The 19,997-nt window shown below is 37.0% G+C and overlaps 1 protein-coding gene across 1 annotated transcript in view; it reads right to left on the bottom strand.

Annotated features, from left to right (window-relative positions):
- HCN1 (hyperpolarization activated cyclic nucleotide gated potassium channel 1) overlaps positions 1-6,309 on the bottom strand; it is a 382,069-nt gene extending 375,760 nt beyond the window's left edge. The window contains exon 1 of the mRNA XM_002744995.6: positions 5,667-6,309. Coding sequence (XP_002745041.3) covers positions 5,667-6,079 — 413 coding nt within the window. The 5' untranslated portion in view covers positions 6,080-6,309. The remainder of the gene's footprint in view (positions 1-5,666) is intronic.
- Positions 6,310-19,997: the final 13,688 nt, after the last annotated feature.

Raw genomic sequence — 19,997 nt, 5'->3', positions numbered from 1 at the left:
TTAAATCCATATGTATAGAATCTCTAGAAAGTTCATAGGCAGTCATTCCATTCCCTTAACTTTAGCCAGAATACAATGAAGAGTAAAGTGCAAAGACGTTTGTTGCAGCACTCTTTATAATACTGAATTATTGGAAACAAAGCTGAGAGTCTAAAATTTGTAAATATTTATTAACTTCATATGTATGTAGAATTAGCCCTGTATTTTTAAGAGTTACAGCTAGTGACTTGAAAATAAAATTATGGTTATATAAATACAATTATAATTTGTACATTTAAGGCATGATTAATGTTGCTTCTTTGTTTTAACTGAGTAGTCAACTATTAGGTGAAATAGAAAAATACTCTGAGAAAATTAACTAACATAACTTGAAAGAGTCATGAAATCAATTTTATCAAAGTTGGGTGAAATGTATCAGATAAATGCTCAATTCAAAAATAATCAACTTCTACATATATTCTTTACATGCATAGTTGTATATAGATGTCCCTTGAATAGTCTCTGTAACACATATGTACAAATAGAATTAATAGAGCCATGAAGGTTTATTTTGCAAAAACATAAAATTCCAGAATGCACCAGGAATCCTGATTTTTTTTCTGTAAAACTAATGGTAACTTGTACATCCATATGCCTTCACAAAGAAAATTCTTTTTAGAAGAAAAGTACTTAGGGAAAATAGAATTTACTTAGTGCATGCAGACTTTTTTTCATTATCACTACTTCCACAACTAAAATATATAGTGTCAGCCTAATTCATAGTTTATTACTCCTTTACACAAAATGATAAAATGAAAATTTGTCACAGCCCCTGCAAATGCTCTACTCTTCATGCAGTGTTAATTGATCTACAATAATTTGTACTGTGCTTACAAGAAACTCTATTTGAAAGTCCTTGTCCTGAGCCAGTTGTCTCTAAATAATGAAGTGAATTATCTGCTAAACACAAAAATTATATTGAGAATAAGATTGTCACCTGAGAATCATACCAAATGCATTTTGCTGGCTTCATGCTCACTACAGGACATAGGTGCATTGAGTTATATAATAATGCAGAATTACAAATACTATTTATACTGCTTTTTGGTGGTGATGTTGTTTTGGTTTGTGGTTTTTGATCAAGCAGATATAGCTGAATACAACTTTGTTAAATGAATCTATGATACAAATAATAAGTAATATATCTTTTCATTGCATTTAAATTTCTTTCATTATTCAACAGGCACATTCATAAATCCAAGTCCACATAATTAAATATGATTAGTAAAGTGTACCTCTCCACTGATTCTCAATTTATATAATCATACACCAAAGTAGCTTTAAAGGGAAAGTTGCTCAGAAAAAAAGGAAACCATCTTATAATATTTTAATAGTATAAATAATAATATTTACTAACTGCAACAGTGAAACACTTGCTAAAATTTAAAGTTGCATAACTTACATACACACTAAGAAAAAGTAACTAAATAAATTTAGTTACTTTTTTTACACCTTTAAATCTCTGAAAAAATTTCACATGCCTAGCAGTTGCTAGAGTCACTAAGAAAAATGCGATTGAACTTATAAAGCATAAAAGGTAGACCTAACATAGAAAGAAAATAAATTCGTATGGTTAATTTTGGCTATGTTGATATGAAAAGCAAATAAAAACAACATTGCTGGCAGAATACAGAATGTATTCAGCACAAAGATAACACTAGGTTAATTAGTCCTTAAACCCCAGAAGGTTGAATTGTTTTCCTGTGAGAAGCTCCTGTGAGAAGCAAATGTTCTCTCTATGATGAACTGTATAATATGGATGAAGCCTCCGTTCCCTAACCAACACATCAGTGATCTCTGAGATCAGTGCATCTGTGGCTGCAATCCAAAGCAGAGATGGAAGTCCAGAAGTGACAGTATCTTCAGGAATTAACTCCCATCTCTAGAATCCTTGAGTATTTATAACACAGAAAGCTTTTCACATACTCATACTAACGATGAAAATAAGTTGAAAAAAATAAGAAGTCAAGATACAAAACTGCCTCCCTTATGAGGAGCAAGATGTTGGCTGGCAATATATATGGAACAGGAGCTTTCTTTTTAAAAGTCCCTTTGTGTAAGCATGATGGAACAAAATAATGTCAGAATCTCTGAAATGGCAAATAGTCTGGTGATACATTCTTCCATTAAATTATCTGCATAATAAAAATCATCCACAAAATAATTCTAAATATTCTTTCAACCTATTTAAATGATTATATCATAACTGTTAATTGGCTGTGGAAGCACAATGCTTGCCCAGCATCATTTTTACCTTAGTAAAATATTAGCTAATTAATATAAAATCACTATGAATTTTTAAAAATCATTTTTAACCTATAAATTTAATGTGTCTTATGTCATTCACATGAAATTCAATAAGACTAAGACCATGCCATTACTACATAAAAATCAAGGTATATTTGTTTTTAAGTAACTATCTATATTTTCTCTAGTTTGGGTGCTTCTATACCACAGTATAAAGAAAAACATGAGCATGTTGTGTTTACTAAATTTTGTAGCTTCCACCCAGTTATTTCAAACAGTATCTTTCTATTGGACTCCTTTTTATTCTCTGAAGGTTTCTAACATCATCCTCTCCTGAGGAAGAAGGGAAATACAGCATCTCTGCCCTACTTACACCAGGGGTAGAGAAAACTACCTGCCAGACACAGCAATAGCACTCTTGGGCTCTGGCTGGGAAAAGAGGCACTAGCTAGCTCTCTGAGAGTCTCAGTGGGAGCACAGCCCTGTGCCTTGAGGGAAGTAAAGCAGAAAGCTATCAATCCTAAAAATCACCCTGAGAAAGGAAACTAGTAACAGTGTTAAAGTCATGACATGCCCTGGAGTAAGAACACAGTAAACTTCGCTGGCCATGCAAGGCTTATTAAAAGTGTCAAGGAAAAGAATCCTCTGGATATCTTCATTTGCAGTATCTCCCCACTCTTAATGGAAATTACTCTTAACTTTTACTTGCTCAGTTTCTAAATGATTAATAAACTTAAGTTTGGCATTTTAGGAATTGTAGTAAAGCACCTCCCCAAAAGAATCCTTCAGGAAAGGGCCCAAAGTAAATAGATCATGACCACAAACATATCTAGTATCTGTTGAAAATAACTCATACATTGCTTTTCCCTGAGAAAAAAATTACTGAAAGAATTTGGTCTTTCATATTTTTGCTTTTTTCATTACATTATCATGACATGTTATAGGTTTTAGAAAATCTTATATTGATTTTGAGATCATACAAAAACATTAATGAAATAAGATGTAAATATCTTCTCAATGTAAACAAGTACATGATTATTTCTCTAGTTTGTTTTAAAACATCAGTGTGTATTGTAATTATGAGTTTTATCTATTTTTTCAGATATCTTTCAGGTTAAGAAGATCTAAATAATTAAAACTGCTTAACTGTGCCTGCCATTTTCCTTGTTCCATTTATGCAAAGGAAAATTCAAATATTCCAAACTATTCCACACTCGAGTTTATTTAGAATATTAGCTCACTTTTAAATCATTTTCAATTTCTTTGAAATGCATAATAAAATTAAATCATCACCTGATTTCAATTTTTCCCTTTGTTCAGTAACAATGTTTATTTTTTAAACAAATCTTTTGTCTCCAAAGACTTCTGTGGGAAAATTAGGAGAATCCTATAATTTCATTCATTCAAAAGACTTTGGCACACTATTCTAATTCCTAAAAAGTGGCCCTATGTTTTTATTTAGTAAGTGGGAAAAAGTTTACTTGACGTATGATATCATTTTGAAAGGGATAGTTCTTTTCACATTGCTGAAAACTAAAAGCATCACATGTAATCATCTAATTGAGTGAAATTAAATTTAAAAAATTTAGCATTTTTACATGTTAATATTGAACCCCATACATTTCTGGAAATACCACATTTATTTTTGGTATTAAGACTTGAGGCTGTTTTCATGTAAATTATTTTCACTTAAAAATCTTAAAATGAGGTGAAATATATTTCCATTAGGGACTGAAGAAGAAAGAATATTCTACAGTTGATTCCCACCTTTAAAATTCTAAAGAACATGACAACCTTACACATTTCAGAACAAGATCATTTATAAGTTTGCTTCCCTATCTTCCCACTGGAGGAAACATGTTTGATTATTTATAGATCATTTTAATATGAACATTCTTTCAATCAAACTCTTAATGATCTCTAGACTATAAACGTCATTAGCTTTTATAAGTTCTCCTTTGGACTTTGCTGTGTATTCTTACAAGTAAGTACCTTAAAAATATACACTTTCTAAAATCCACTCACTCTACGCATAGATCACAGAGGCTACTGACTTCTGAGACGATAAATATCTCAAAGAAGGCAAAGATAGTCACTCTGAGCCTTTGTGCAGCTCAGAGTGCAGGACTGCGGGGGAGGCGGTTCACAGATAATGTCATTCAGAACGGTGGACAGCTCCCGTTAAGGCACGGAGTTGGTGATAATTTCCTTAGTTTCTAAACTAACTCCGAGGCTGCTTTTCATTGCTATATTTACTTGCTATTTAGTAGAAGCCTATAAAGAATGCTTAGTATATGTACATACTCCTTTAGTTGATTCTTGTTTCTTTTCCAACGGGTTCGGTCAAATAAATAAATATCACCCTGAATTAACAGGAGTTAACTCGTTCTGGATTTTAAAATGGAAAGTCCATACTTGTTCAGGAGCTAAGAAAACCGTGAGCACGCTAATAAGAGGATCTACTTCACGACCTTCATTTGACAATCATTAAACATGCTTATCACTGAATGAATACTTGGCGACAAATAAGATGAGAAAACGTCTTAATTTTAATTCTCCAAAGCGGAGTTCTCCTGCTGACAGCTCTGCTGCCCTTCTTCCCAAGTTGGGGGATATGAAAGAGATGTTTGAAACAGACTTGTAGTCAAGGTCAAGAAAGGGTGCTGCTCTATTTCAGGAAGGGGGATCTGGAGACGCCCCCCTCTCTGTTTCAGGAACTAGAGGCTTCCTGCCACGCTCCTGCCCTTCCTGGAGGCGCCCGGCTTTGCTGAGCCCTCACTTGTCAGGGACTATCCAAGTGCAAATTACCCTTCTCCTGCTTGCCAGCGCTGTTTCTGAGGAAACACTGTGAGGCTACCCAGCGCCTATAAAGAAAAACAGACTAAACACACTCCCCAGGGGCGAGCGCGGCAGGAACTCCTGGGCGTGTGAATCGCTGTCTCAAGTTACCCCGTCTTCTCCTCAGCCCAGAAGCCTCCTTTTCCCTCCTAGTTGAGACCACGCTTGAGGGAGCCGCGCGAGGAAGGATGGCTGCCCGCTTCCTCTCACTCCCGTCTCTGAAGTAAAAGTTTCCCTGGTACAACTTAGCCTCCCCCTAGGGAGGGTCACCGTGGCCTCCATCCTCCCCGGATCTGCCCCCAAAGTTCACGAGGCCAAGGAGGAGAGCCCGTCTGGGATTCCTGGGCAACAGGAGCATATCCTCCGAGCCCCTCCTGGGTGGAAACTACCCGGAGGCGCCGAATCAGCCGGAGCCGACTCTGCCGGCAGCGCCACCCCCCGCCCGCCCTCCGAGTCCCCGGGGCGCCCCCCTCCCAAGCGCGGGGAAGCGCGTTTGAGGGCGCGCCTGAAGACAGGGTGGGGCGGCGACCGGTAGCCCTCACCTGAAATCACTGTAAGGGTGGATAATCCAGAAGCCTGCAGTTTTAACCCTTTCCTGCTCCTTCTCCACCGCCTTCTGGCTCCCAAACATACGGAGGGAGAATTTGTTGACCCCGGGCTGCAGCATGGAGGTGAACTGCCTCTGCATGAAGCCGTACTGCCGCCGGGGTCCCTCGGCGTCCTCGAAGCCCCCAGCCGGCTCCTCGCCGCCGCCGCCGCCGCCGCCGCCGTCCACCTTAAAGCACACGGAGTTGCCGTGCTCCTTCGCTCCAGCCCCGCCGCCCCCCGGTGGGGTGCCCAGGCGCTTCTCGGCCGCGGCCGGCCCCGCGCCCGTCGCGGACGCCTTGGCGGGGAAGACGCTGTTGCCATCGTCCCGGCTGTTGGACGAAGAGTTGGACTTGCCGCCTCCTTCCATGCCCGGAGGACGCGACCGGCGACGGCGCGGGCTCCAGACTCGCCGGCCGCCCGGCGCCAGGGACACGAAGCCGAAAGGGCAGGGGCCCGAGCCGACTGCCGGCGAGCCGGCTGGCTGCTTCCCGTCGCGGCGGTGGCGGCGGCGGCGGCGGCGGCAGCTGCTGCTTCCCGCCCGCGCCGCCCCTCGCTGCGCGCCTGGCTTCCGCCGCCGCCGCTGCCCTCAGTGACTGCGCTCCGGGCTCCGGCGCGGCTGGTGCTGAGGCTGAGGCTGCCCGAGCGAGGCGAGGCTCAGCTCGGCTCAGCCCTCGCGCGCCAGCGCCTCCCCTCGGCTGCCCTCTGCTGGCTGGAATGGGTCTCTCCCTGTCTGCACTCCACACATGCTCGTTACTCTTGCTCCACTTCTGCCCAGCGTGACATTGAACTCAGGAGCCCTCGGAGGAGACATTCATTGGTACACGTGGAGAGGGACTCGGTGTGTGTTTGCATGAAAGAGCAGGGAGAGAGGAGAGAGCAAGTCTGAATCAGTGAGTGTGTGTTGCTCCAAAAGACAGAAACATCCTAAACTCATGGAGACATTGTCTGAACGCCTGTTTGAATAACGTTATAGATGGAAAAAAGGGGACGAGCTGACTATGCATGCCAAAAATTCACGTGCAAAACCAAATGCCCAAAAGAAAGTAAAGTTTGACAATGGCAAATAAATGTCAAAAGTACAAGGAAAGTGTGCGTGTGTGCGTGCACACGCGTGCATGCTAGAGAGAGGCAGAGGGCAAATGCTACCAGGTCTGTGTAATCCTGGGTAACCAGATGCTTGGGGCTTTTCAGATTAAGGTTCTGCACCTGGGGACAGACAACTGACCTCCTTACACTTATCCTTGTTAATTCTCGCGGCGTTCCTCAAACAGGGGACGGGATTTCTTTCTTTCCAAGGCCATTCATATCAATACGCATGCAAGCAGGTCTATCAGCCACCAATATTGAAAGAAAAGTGTGTGAGGGAGGCCTCGCCTGAGCTGACCTATCTTTTTAGATAAGTTACATAATCAAAAACACACTAAGGGACGTGTGTGCCTGTCAGTGTTTACTGACACCACGCTAGAAGTAAAGACGTCTTGGAAGCTCTCATTATAATGTCATTACCATTTCAGAAGGGGGAAACATTCGTAAGGGAAACTTACAAGCGTGGTACCGATGCTGAGGAAAGCATTCTCCGTTTCCTCTTATTCACCCTGCGTCTCTGAAACCCACTGGATTAGCTAAAAGAAGCTAAATGTGCTGCCAAACCTACCAATCACTCAGCAGGGCAGCCCAGGCGTCTGAAGAGTTTCAAGACTCCCGAATGTCCCAAAACATCTGTTTCAGATACAAGCCTTGCCTCCGTGCTTACAGCCTCTTCAAAGGAAATCTTGGCCTGCCAAGAGTCCCAGATCCCCTGGGTTTCTGTCAGCTCAAGCCACATTTTATGCAGAAGGGGAAGGATCTCAAGAAGGGAATGTATGTCAGGCTGGCAACTAGTGACCTATCATAAGAAAAAAAAATGAGTGGGGCCAATCAAGGTGTTTTTTCTGAATAATTAAACAGTGATGAAGCCAATTAACAATGAGGGAAGCAAGGATAAAGAGAAAGGAAGACAACTGGATGCCTTCCTGAGGGGTTAACAAAGGCTGAGAAAGGAAGCAGAGAACTGAGAAAAGAGCAGAGGGAAGCAGAAAGGAGCCATTAGGCCTAACTCTTGCAATTCTGTAAGATTTCCCTTACCATTCTCCTTACCATCGCCTATGCTAAATCTCCTTATTTCACGGAGCTATGTCCTGACTCAGACACCATCTGTTTTCAACTAATCATAAACCAGAACCCTAAGAATAAGTATGGACGGCCAAATTTTTATGGTAAGAGAAGGAAAACCATGAAAATATAGAACTCTGATCTATGAAATAGAGACCTTTCTCTACTTTGGAAATCCAAGAGGTCAGACGAGGATACCAGGTGCTGAGGGCAGAAGGAAACCACGGGAATGGATAAAAACAAACATTGCCCAAAGCAGAGTTCTGCCTAAGAAAGGCCCGATTACTCCGGCAGCTTTTCTGTATTGGACTAAAGATGTTTCCCTACTTTTCTCCCATTCTGCATGCTTCCCCAATCCCTCTATTTTCAGTCATAAGTGTGACAATGTATATTTTAACATAAAATTTAAATTTTATAATAATGTAAAAATATACCATCTAAAATGTTATGCTGTGCTTAAGTAAGTTTGCTTTTCTTTTAGCCAATCTCTCTGTTCTATTGCAACTTAATCTTACTCATGACCAGGCAGTTATTTTAGTAAAAGTTTTTCTGAGTTTCAAGGTTTGTACTAAACTGATATGACAGAATCACTGAAAAACAAGATCTCAAAATAGAACTAAGAAATGTCTACAAAGGATCACAAGTCATTGGTTGTTCCAAGTATAGCTTTTAGGCCATATTTTATTTATTCAAAATCTCAAAAAAAATGCATTTTCTTAAAAATTTGAGAATGTGTATATCAGTGTATTAACTTAAAGTTGTCAGCAATATAAAAAGTAATGTTTCTTTACTTTTCAGAGTGTTGATTTAAAGTTGTTTAGAATACGAAATTTAAGTTTTCATTGGAAGAAGAATGAACTCTCAAGAATATTGGGACAAAGTGAAAGCAATAAAAGAAAGAAATCAATGATAAGGGAAGAGACAGAATCTTGAAACCAGAATAATCTCAGCTTGTCTTGGTATTGTGTTCGTTAATTAACTATCTCAAGCTAAAATCTAGTGAGCTAAATTCAAATGTTTATTTTAAAGACATCTTAGAAATAAGATTACCATCATGTTGACTCTGTGTCATTAAATATCCATGATGTCAAAGTGCCTAGTGTTTTACAGGAATCTGATTTTGGAGGACTCATTAGAGAATATCAATTATGAATTAATTTCAGGAGAATGTCTTATCAGTAGTTGTGATGGGTGCTGTTCAATATATACAAGAATTGTGTATCTTCTGAAATGTTCCCTGTTTCCTTTAATACTCTGCTTAAGATCAAATTGCAGACAGCAGCAGAAGATTAATATGAACCTAAAATAAAATCTCCAGGCAGCAGATGCTAGCACACATGAAATGAGACAGAAAAGATAGATTGGTGACTTGAAGTTTGACGGTTTATTGGAAAGTCTCATTGAAGCTTAAAGATTTAAGGGATAAGACATTTTGGTCCTCTTAGTAGGACAGAGTAATATGTTAAAAACATATGACACATGTAAGGAAATAAAAACTTCTGTCAAAGAAGGCAATGGTAAAGAACAGTGGGGGAAAAAGTTCATTAGAGACAAGCTCACAGTCTTTCTGTGTCTTGTGCACAAGCAAATCTGATTGTCTGGAAAGCCACACCAACATCATGCTTACTAGAAACATTAAAGCTGTTGAAGTCAGAACAAGATGCTCATACCCACCACTTCCGCAACGCATGTTATATTTAATGGATAATATTGTCTTCTGAAAACCCAAAAGAATCAACTGGATAACCATCGTAACTCATAATAGAATTTGGAAAGTTGGTATAAACTTTTGTTTACTTCAGTAGACATGCAAAAATTAACATTTTTCCTAAGCATCAGCAATAACCATTAGGGCAAAATGGAGAACAATGATTTTTTTTCACAATTGCAACTAAAAATGAAAATTACACAGTAATAAACTTAACGAGCAATGTCTGAGATTTATAGTTTAAGAAACAGTTTTGATAAAAGGCGTACAAGATATTTAAATAAATTAGCTATACAATTTGTCCATAAAGACTCAATATTATCAATATAGTGTTTCTTCCAAACTTGATTTTAAGTTTCAAACGAAATTTAGTGATTCCATGGACACAAAGAGGGAAACATTACACATCAGGGCCTGTTGGGGGATGGAGGGTAAAGGGAGAAAGAGCCTTAGGACATATACTTAATGCATACAGAGCTTAAAAACTAGATGAGGCGTTGATAGATGCAGCAAACCACCGTGGAACATGTATACCTACATAACAAACCTGCATGTTCTGCACATGTATCCCAGAACTTGAAGTTAAATAAATAAATAAATAAAAGAAGGAAAGAAAGCAAACGAACCAAACAAAACAACTCACCAGTAATATACAGTCATTCGTACAAAGCAATAAAACAACTTACTTTAAAAAAAATGTGTTTCTGGTTTTCTTCATGGGGAGAAAAGCAACAAAATGCTTTTAAAGTTTAGTTGGATTAATAATTCATTTTTAACAGTTCATAGGCTATGGCTTAAGAAATGAAAACAATGAAAAAATTTCCAAAGTATTAGAGCTGCTTAAGATAGTACTGAGCAGAGAAAGAGACAAATAAGGCAATACAAAAGAGTAAAAACCAGGCTAGGCACGGTGGCTCATGCCTGTAATCTCAACACTTTGGGAAGCTGAGGCGGGTGAATCATTTGAGGTCAGGAGCTCAAGACCAGCCTGGCCAACATGGTGAAACCCTGTCTCTCCTAAAAAAAAAACTGAGCCAGGCATGGTGGTGTGTGCCTGTAATCCCAGCTGCTTGGAAGGCTGAGGCACAAAAATTGTTTGAACCCAGGAGGTGGAGGTTGCAGTGAGATGAGATCATGCCATGGCACTCCAACCTGGGTGACAGAGTGAGACCCTATCAAAAAAAAGAAATAAAAACCAGAAACACACTTTAGTATTTCATAGATCAAAATTGTCATTTTACAGGCATGAGCAAAGGATATGTTGTATAGCAAATAGTCCTAGGATGGCTAAGTAACTATTCCAGAGAAGAGGAAAATAGAATATAACATCATGTTATTTCCTAAAGTGAATTTAAGGTGATTTAGTGGTATAATGTAAATACTAAAAATCATTACAGGTAAATGTTTACAAAAGCAAACACTGGAAAAATCTATGCCACTTTTAAAAGATTGACAGATACTTACTTTTCAGAATTTTTTCCATTGACCTGTCTATAGAAACTCTAACAATACTATACTATTTTAGTTGTTTTAGTATATGGTGGCCCAGTCCTAACATCTGTATTTCTCTTGTGTCTGTATACATACATATTATACATGATTTTTTTCTGATACATATAGAATTATTTTTGACAAGTTTTGGCACTTGTCTTTGTAGGGAAGGCATTTTCTTTGTAGGGAAGGCATTTTGTTTGCATTGCACATAGAGGCTATTTAGGAAGAACTATCATCTTTAATATTGAGTCATATTGAGTCGCTATTCAAAAGCAAAATAGATATTTCTTTCATATTTCTTTCTTCTTATATCACTGCTAAATGATACATATTTTTGTCAAACATTTGAACAACATTTAAAAAGAAAAACCTTGAAGTATTCCATCAACCCTTCTTCATTTTGCTGGCACATGCCTATCTTTCTCGACTCTAACATACATATATTCATTTGTATTATTTTACATAACTAATCTCTTAGTATGCCTATTGTATCCTCCAATCTTGGCCTCCCAAAGTTCTGGAATTATAGGCGTGAGCCACTGCACCCAGCTAAAATTCTTGGATACTTTGGTTCCTATTTTCCCCTTCATAAAATTTGAGAATAAAGTTGTCAAATTATCTTAAACAGTACAGCTGGAATTTTGTTCAGAACTACATTTATGCATTAATTGATAAATAATTAACATAGTTATAACCTTATATTAGTACATCTTAAAATGCAATCTCTCCATTTATCTATCTCTATCTACCTATCTTACCTATGTATCTAAATACAAGGTAACCTATTATATAGTTTTTTAATATAAGTCTTGGAAATTTTTTGTTTAGTAGAGATTTGTCACTAGGTATTTCATAAGTGTTCATCATGCTTTTCAATTGGCTATTTTTGGTTATAGAAAAATTGTTTTCTATTGCTGACTTTGTCCTTGCATATAGCTGTAGTAGCGAATTATTTAACTGTATCTAATACAGTATTTTAATGTATTCTTTCTGGTAGTGTCAGTAAATAATGACATCTTCTATCAACTATATATATGTTCTCTTTCTTAATTTGTATAACACACTTTTCTTGACATACTAAATTGGCAAGGAATGTTAATTAAATGCTGAAGAGTAGTTATAATGTTAGCTGACACTGTTATCATACTGATATGTAATAGAAACAGTTCTGATTTTATGGCACTTGCTATAGGTTACTAGTAAGGTAGCCTTCATCATATTAAGGTAGATTCCCTCTTGCTTGTTAAAAAGTGTTTTAATGATAAATTTATACATATTATTAATAATTTTACATATGTCAAGATGATCTTTGTTTTTTCTCTTTTAATCTGCTAATGTAATCGATTATACTAATAAACATAATTAACATTTTCTTTATAGGCATAAATCTTATCACATTAGACTATTCTATTAATTTCATATGTTTTTAGATGATAGTAATGCTGATGATAATATTTTTATTCTTTGCTATTTTTGGCCAGATTTGGTTATGCTAACTTTTCATAGACTGAGATCAGAAAGCTTTATTTCCTTCTGTGCTTTAGAGCTGTTTATTCCATATAAGTGATAGAGCTATCAAAATTTAGTTTATGTTTAGGAACACATAAATGTGTTCACTTGAGTATCTCTGCCAGCCTTTTGATTTAGTCTACAGTTGTTGGGCTATTTGATAGTGCTATTGAATTGTTTGATACTTTATATTACATCAGAAAATTTCCCAATTCTTCCAAGCTTTTAAATGTGAGTGTAAATTTGTATACTATATTCGCTTTAATACCAAGAACAAAACTCTCCCTCTGTCTTTGTTCTTTATCTCATGCCTACTGTTGTTTCCTTTCTCTTTGTCTTAAAGAGAATGCAATGAGCTTGTCCATTTCATTTGTCTTTTAAAAAATAACCAAACTTTAATTTTGTTAGCCATGTCATACTTTTTTTTTTTGGTTTGTGTTTCATTAATTTCTCAAAGATCCAATGGGTCCAGCTATTCTGAACCAAGTTTCCAAGTAGATGCTTTGAAATTTCCCCGAATCCCTCTACGCAACTTTTTTCATCTGTTCATTGAATGTGAAGTGGAAAAGATTGACCTTTGCAGTGCTTTTTTTCTTATAGGATTTTTCCTGTTTCTATTATTTTGCTTACTATTACATTGTTTTCTTCCAAAAATTTAATAACAGTTACTTTCTGTTCCTAGAAGTTCTTGAAATTACTGGTGTGGGAAAATTGTTATTATTTTTCCCAGGAGTTTGTACTATTTCTTTAAAACATATCGTTTCTGTCATTTTATGGAACTTTGGGATTCTGAAGTACAGGTGAATGAATGTTCTGTTTGCCCTCTTGATTTACTCCTTGCTATGATTTCTCATTTAATTAATTATTGCTTTATTTTTCTTAAAAGAATTTCTATGTCTTAGTAATATAACTATTAAATATTTTCTAGAAACACTATGATGTTTTGTTCAAAGTATTTTTCTATTGGTTATTATTATGAATATATTTGCATCTGGTGTGATTTCTAACTAATTTTGTGAGGAGTTTTTTTAATATAATAAATTTTCGGGGTTTCTTTTATATTTTAGTCTTATAAGTATTTTACTAAATTATCTTCATTCATTCATTCTTTCAACAAATATTCATTGAATATCTACTATGTGCAGAAACTCTTTAAAGCCTTGGTTGAAAGGCTTTAATTCTGAAGCCTGAAATTCTGTTCAGTTGCAGTTTAGCAACTGAACAGAAATTTTATTTTATTTTGTTTAACTGATATACAATTATATCATGAATGGATAACAAATATTGTATCTTCCTATGAATTATATATTTTTATTTTATTATCTTCTGAAATTTTATTGATTTGTATATGAAAAATATTAATTTTGGCCGGGCACGGTGGCTCAAGCCTGTAATCGCAGCACTTTGGGAGGCCGAGGTGGGTGGATCACGAGGTCAAGAGATTGAGACCATCCTGGTCAACATGGTGAACCCCGTCTCTACCAAAAATACAAAAAATTAGCTGGGCATGGTGGCGCGTGCCTGTAATCCCAGCTACTCGGGAGGCTGAGGCCGGAGAATTGCCTGAACCCAGGAGGCAGATGTTGCGGTGAGCCGAGATTGCGCCATTGCACTCCAGCCTGGGTAACAAGAGCGAAACTCCGTCTCAAAAAAAATATTAATTTCATATGTCTGATAAAGAATAGCCTCAGAATAATTCAGTCTTACTGTTAAGTATTATTTTGTTTTAAGCAGATACATTAAAAGATATAAATGCAGATTATATGTTAGAGAATAGTACTATAAGAGGTAAGAAGTGTGTGTTTGTGTGTGTGTGTGTCTGTGTGTGTGCATTTTAATTAAGTATATGTTTTAAATCTTGTTGAATTCTTTTTTAACATCTACTGCATTATTTTAATGACACTAAAAGTTATAGACCACTAGAATTTAAAATTTCCTAATAAAGTTTTATCTAGCTTAACATGATTAGGCACAGATTTTAATCTCAAGGTGGAAAACCTCTCTTTATTCTTCCCCCTTCCTCCCACCTCTTGCTGGCATTTCCTTCTGGACAAACCCAATAGAAATGCCGTACCTCAGAGGTTTGTTCATATGTCTAGGACAGAGCAAGGATGAAGAGTGGATCTGTAGAGATAAAATATATCTGACATGCTCTTCAATTTAAGCTTTCTGATTCCCTTCTCCTCATTATGTTTTTATCCATTTTATTTCCATTCAGTGCTTTTCGTTTCCTAAACAAGCTTACATATTTATTTTTTACTTTTTTTCTGATACAACAGAAGGTACCACAAGAACAATGGCCCTCCCTATAGGATACATCACTGAATCTTATAAGCCTGTCACAAAGTGGGGAGTCTATAAATATTTGTTGAAACAGTGAATGAATGAATGAATGAATGAATCTCCTCCAGGAATCCTCCCGCTTCATCTAGAATTCCTTCCTCTGTACTCCTAGAGCATATATGTATATCACTATACATATTAATACATGATTATCATAGTGAATTATAATTATTAACATGCATCATTTACCTTAAAGTGTGAGTAAAGTTGGTTCTAATAATTACTGACTTGTATCTTTTACCTTAGAGTGTAATATTCGTTCTGTAATATCTAATGATCACATTCTGTGCTGAGTCCTGTACTAAGTTCTCCACAGATATCTCGCTTAAACCTCACTGCACATTTGTAAGGCAAATATTGTCTCCATTTTACACTCTAGGATAGACAGCTTATGAACACAAAAATTTCACATAGCTTTCATGTGGCAGAGCTACCTCTTATCATGAATCTGTTGGCTCCAAAGTTGTCTGTGCTCCTTACTGAAGTGCTGTATTTTCTATTTTAGAAAGAAGTATACATATATTTTCAAACTCTCGTTTCTTTACATCAAAGATTATTACATGTCTGATCACCAGATCAATTAATGAATAAGATGAAAAAGAGTTACTAATTGGCCAATACTGAACTGATGAATTTTAATTTACTTCTTAAAATTGTGTTCCCTTTTGACCTTTCACTTGCAAAGCCAAATCGCATGACTAGTTGTCTCAGAGAGAGGGGGTGGATATTGTCACTAACAAAGAGGCCATTATCAGCTTGGAGTCTCAAGCTGATTTTCTCCACCTCTTTAGCAAGAAATTCAGAGAAAGTCTGGAAACGAAATTGCACACGATTATAAATGAGATTATTATTATTGTCTCTCAGTAAATTAAGATGCACAAATTAGGTTAAAGGGGTTTCCTCTTTATAATTATTTTTACCCTTAGCTATTGACAAAACCCCACAGTTAAAGGCTTTGTTCATCTATAGTTTTGTTTCTCCCCAGCAGTGACAATTATTGTGTACTAATCCATTCTTCTTCTCTTTTTAAGACTTTTGTAAGCTTTCCAATCTTAAAAAAAAAAGAAAAGAAAGAAATTAAACCTGAAATTAGACATAAAGGTTTTGGTTAGAAAAAAAAAACAAAAAACCAAATATCAAGCTTTGACTTCATTGCAACTGAGAAGTAAATTAAATAGCATTCCTATATTCTGAAATATTAGTGTCCATTTAGATAAATTTACCTTTCTGTTCTTTATTTTTAATATATAAATATTTTAATGTTCCAGGAAAGAGCCTTATCTGGATTTGTAAATACTGTAACACCTTTCTTTGAAACACATTCCCTTTCCTAACTAACTCTGCATGATTAGAATTGGGCTCCAATTACTGGATCCTGCCAGCACCTTCACCTGACAAATGTGAGTGCTTAATTCAAGACAGGTCTTGGAGGTTATTCTCCCAGAATCTGAGCTTTTCAGCACAGACTTAGTGAGAAAACGGGCAGTTGCAGATGAGTTTTCTGTGATAAAAACATAGACATACTATAATCTATAGTTTCTTTTACAGGTATTTCATAGAGCCTTCCTCATTTGTGTCAATGTTCATATCTTCCTTAAATTATGTGAAATTCTGTGATATATATTCTTCATTTTTTCCTCTAGATTCAATTTCTACCCCTCTCTTCCCTCTTGGCTGAACTCCATGGACTACATTACCAGGGATCTTATGTATTCTGACTACCCTAAGCCAATAGGAGGGACCAGAAAGAAAAGAAGGATAGGAGGAGAGAAAGAACAGATTTTTAATTTCCCTTGTCCCACTTCCTCCCTTCTTCACTATGGTTCTATCCCTGGCTACTTTCCTCTATGTCCACAGTTCCTATTGTCTTCTCAATGGCTATATCTTGTGCCCCATTCAGTAATAATTTCCTCCACCTTGCCATTAAAAGTGGTCATGGCAAGGCAGGAGAAATTATTACTGAATGGGACACAAGCTCTGGTTAGTTTCCATGTAGCTGCTTCACCATATTTGTTGGTCCCCTTAACTTTATCCATATCTCTGCAAATAGCCCTTTCATTAAAATATCTTCAATTAAATTCATTGAGTGAGCCATCTTTTTCTTGCTAGGACCTTGACTGGTACAATTTCCCAATATATATTTAATAAAATTTCTTTGTCGAAGCTGGCAGCTCTTTTCCATCTCAAATGACCCACAGATTTGAGCTCTATCTTGCTATCTATTCATATTTATCAAAATTATTTATTTTGTTATGTGTATGTATAACATAGTAACTACATATATATATATACACACACACTTCAATGTGTTCTCTATGAATATTATTCAGTAGCACTCATTTTAAAAAATGTTTCTCCACTTATTTCTGTTTTTAAATTAGTCTTTATAAAATATCAACTATAAACCTAATGTTCATTCCACCTGGTCAGTTAAAAAATCATGACTTTATCTTTTATTTCTCTGCTTCATGTCTACCTTACATTCAATCTGTCAGCAATACCTACTTTTTCTACATTTTGAACCTCACCACTTCTCACTACTTTGCCTCCCTATAATCTAAACTCAAACTCTACAGCTATAGTGAATCTTTTTTTTTTTTGAGACAGAGTTTCACTCTTGTTATCCAGGCTGGAGTGCAATGGCGCGATCTCAGCTCACTGCAACCTCCGCCTCCTGGGTTCAAGAAATTCTCCTGCTTCAGCCTCCCGAGTAGCTGGGACTACAGGCATGTGCCACCACGCCCAGCTAATTTTTGTGTTTTTCGTAGAGACAGGGTTTCACCATGTTGACCAGGATGGTCTCAATCTCTTGACCTCGTGATCCACCAGCCTAGGCCTCCCGAAGTGCTGCGATTATAGGCGTGAGCCACCATGCCTGGCCTACAGTGAATCTTTTACAACAAAAGCCAGGCCAGGTCATTCCTCTAAGGGAATGATGACCCCATTAAAAGCCACCATCCTCACTGTGTGCTAACCCCCGTGATCTCTCTGATCCCATTGAATACTTCACCTTCCCCTAAACTCTGCTCCCACAACAGAGACCTGCTTATTCTTCTTCAAATTCACCAGAAACATGCCCACCTCAGCACATAGTATATGTTGTCCCTTCTACCTGCAAAATTTTTCTCTTACCTTAAACAGGTGTGTACTTTAAGTGATCCTCTCAGTTATCATTTTACATAAAAAGCAACCCCTCTTACAGCTTCCTATCTCGCTTCCCTGCTTTATTTTTCTGTACTGCACTTGACACCAAGTGACGTACTCAATATTTTACTTCATTTGTAGATGATCTGTTTCCCCCAATAGACTATAAGCCCATAAGGCTTTATTCACTACTGTGTTTCTAGTATGTGAAACAATGACATCTAGTCTCATTCAATCATTTGTTTTTGAATGGATGAAATGAACGAAATGGAATTAAGTGAAATAAATGAAGGCACTTTCTGCCCCTCTGTGTAAGAAATTTACAAAAAAACCTATTTATTAGTAATTATATAATTAGTCCAGTTCTTACTTTTAATACAAGTGACTGAAGACTTTAGGGTATCTTTTTACTAGGTTAAAAAAAATTCACAGAGGTTTGTTCACTACCTTCATTTGCAGTTTTGATGGAAATACTGCATTATAGAACCAATCTCATGACATGTTTATATAGAATATGGATGAAATTACTGATTTAATATTATAATTTAAAATGAGTCAAGTTACTTACTATAAGAGAAAAAGGACCTTAAATTTCTGCTTTACAATTCGACAATTTTTTTTCATTTTTTTTAAAGAAGAGAGATTAGTATATTTTTTCACGGAGACTAAATAGAATTTGGGTTAGTAAAATCACATTTATGAGCAATATCTTTTTTAATTTAACTTTCCAGTACAAATTAAGTGGCATTTTATTGTGGCATGCATTGGAAGTAGATGGAATTAATGGTAGATTACATTTGGGTCATTAAATATATAATAAATGAATGCAAGGCCTCTATTCATCAGCAGCCTGGTAGGTGGCTAAAGGGTAGAAATCAGGTTATTCATCCAGGACTTTAGTTAACTAAACTAGTCAGGAAAAGCAAGGCTTGCGAATAAAGCAAACTGTTCATCCCAAGGACAGTTCAAAGCATCAGAACCTCACAGATTTGTAGCTTATCACAGCAAGAAGAAGCTTTATACTACAACTAGAGTCCTTGTCCTAGAGTTCAGTTGAAATAATTGATACTATGTATCATGAGTTAATGAGAACCACTTTTTATTTTTTTGGGGTAGCTGAGTTTAAATAAGACAATGCAAATTGAGTGTTAGTAGGCATCGTTTGGCAAATTGGTGAGTGAGCCATTAGAGGTCCATTTTATATGAAGACTGAAAAGCTTCTTAAGAAAACTCATTCTAAAGAAAGAATCTGGGCACCATAGATCTGAGCCAGCCATAAAAAGGAATGAGATCATGTCCTTTGCAGAGACATGGATGAAACTGGAAGCCATCATCCTCAGCAAACTAACACAGGAACAGAAAACCAAATACCATATGTTCTCACTCATAAGTGGGAGTTGAACATTGAGAATACATGGACACAGGGAGGGAGCAACACACACAAGAGCCTACTGGGGCATGGGGGGTCAAGGGAAGGAACTTAGAGGATGGGTCAATAGGTACAGCAAACTACCATGGCACACATATACATATTCAACAAAACTGCATGTTCTGCACATGTATCTTGTTTTCCTTTATTAGAAGAAATAAAGAAAAAAATCTGAACCACCAAATTGATCATAGAATAAAGAAGGATTTTGAGGACAGTGTGGTGCCTGTTATTGGACATCCTCTCTAACCACCTTTTTGTATTTCTGAGCCTCCAGGACAGGGAAAATGTTAAGACCTGTTTCACTAACATTCATACAACATAAGGGAAATGAATTCTTGGAATCTTTACAGCAAAGTGTAACACTCAACAAAAGAGGATTATTTTTGCTAGTCTACACTGACTCACATAAATATATATATATATATCCTTGCCACATGCATGGCTCCAGGCACCTTTGACAGCAATGCTAGATCCCCAGCATCAGAGCAGGGCCCACAAGAGAAG

This window comes from Callithrix jacchus, chromosome 2, assembly GCF_049354715.1.
Source record: "Callithrix jacchus isolate 240 chromosome 2, calJac240_pri, whole genome shotgun sequence".
NCBI lineage: Eukaryota > Metazoa > Chordata > Mammalia > Primates > Cebidae > Callithrix > Callithrix jacchus.
The sequence above is the reverse complement of the archived record's forward strand: the minus strand, read 5'-3'. Positions and strand labels throughout refer to the sequence as shown.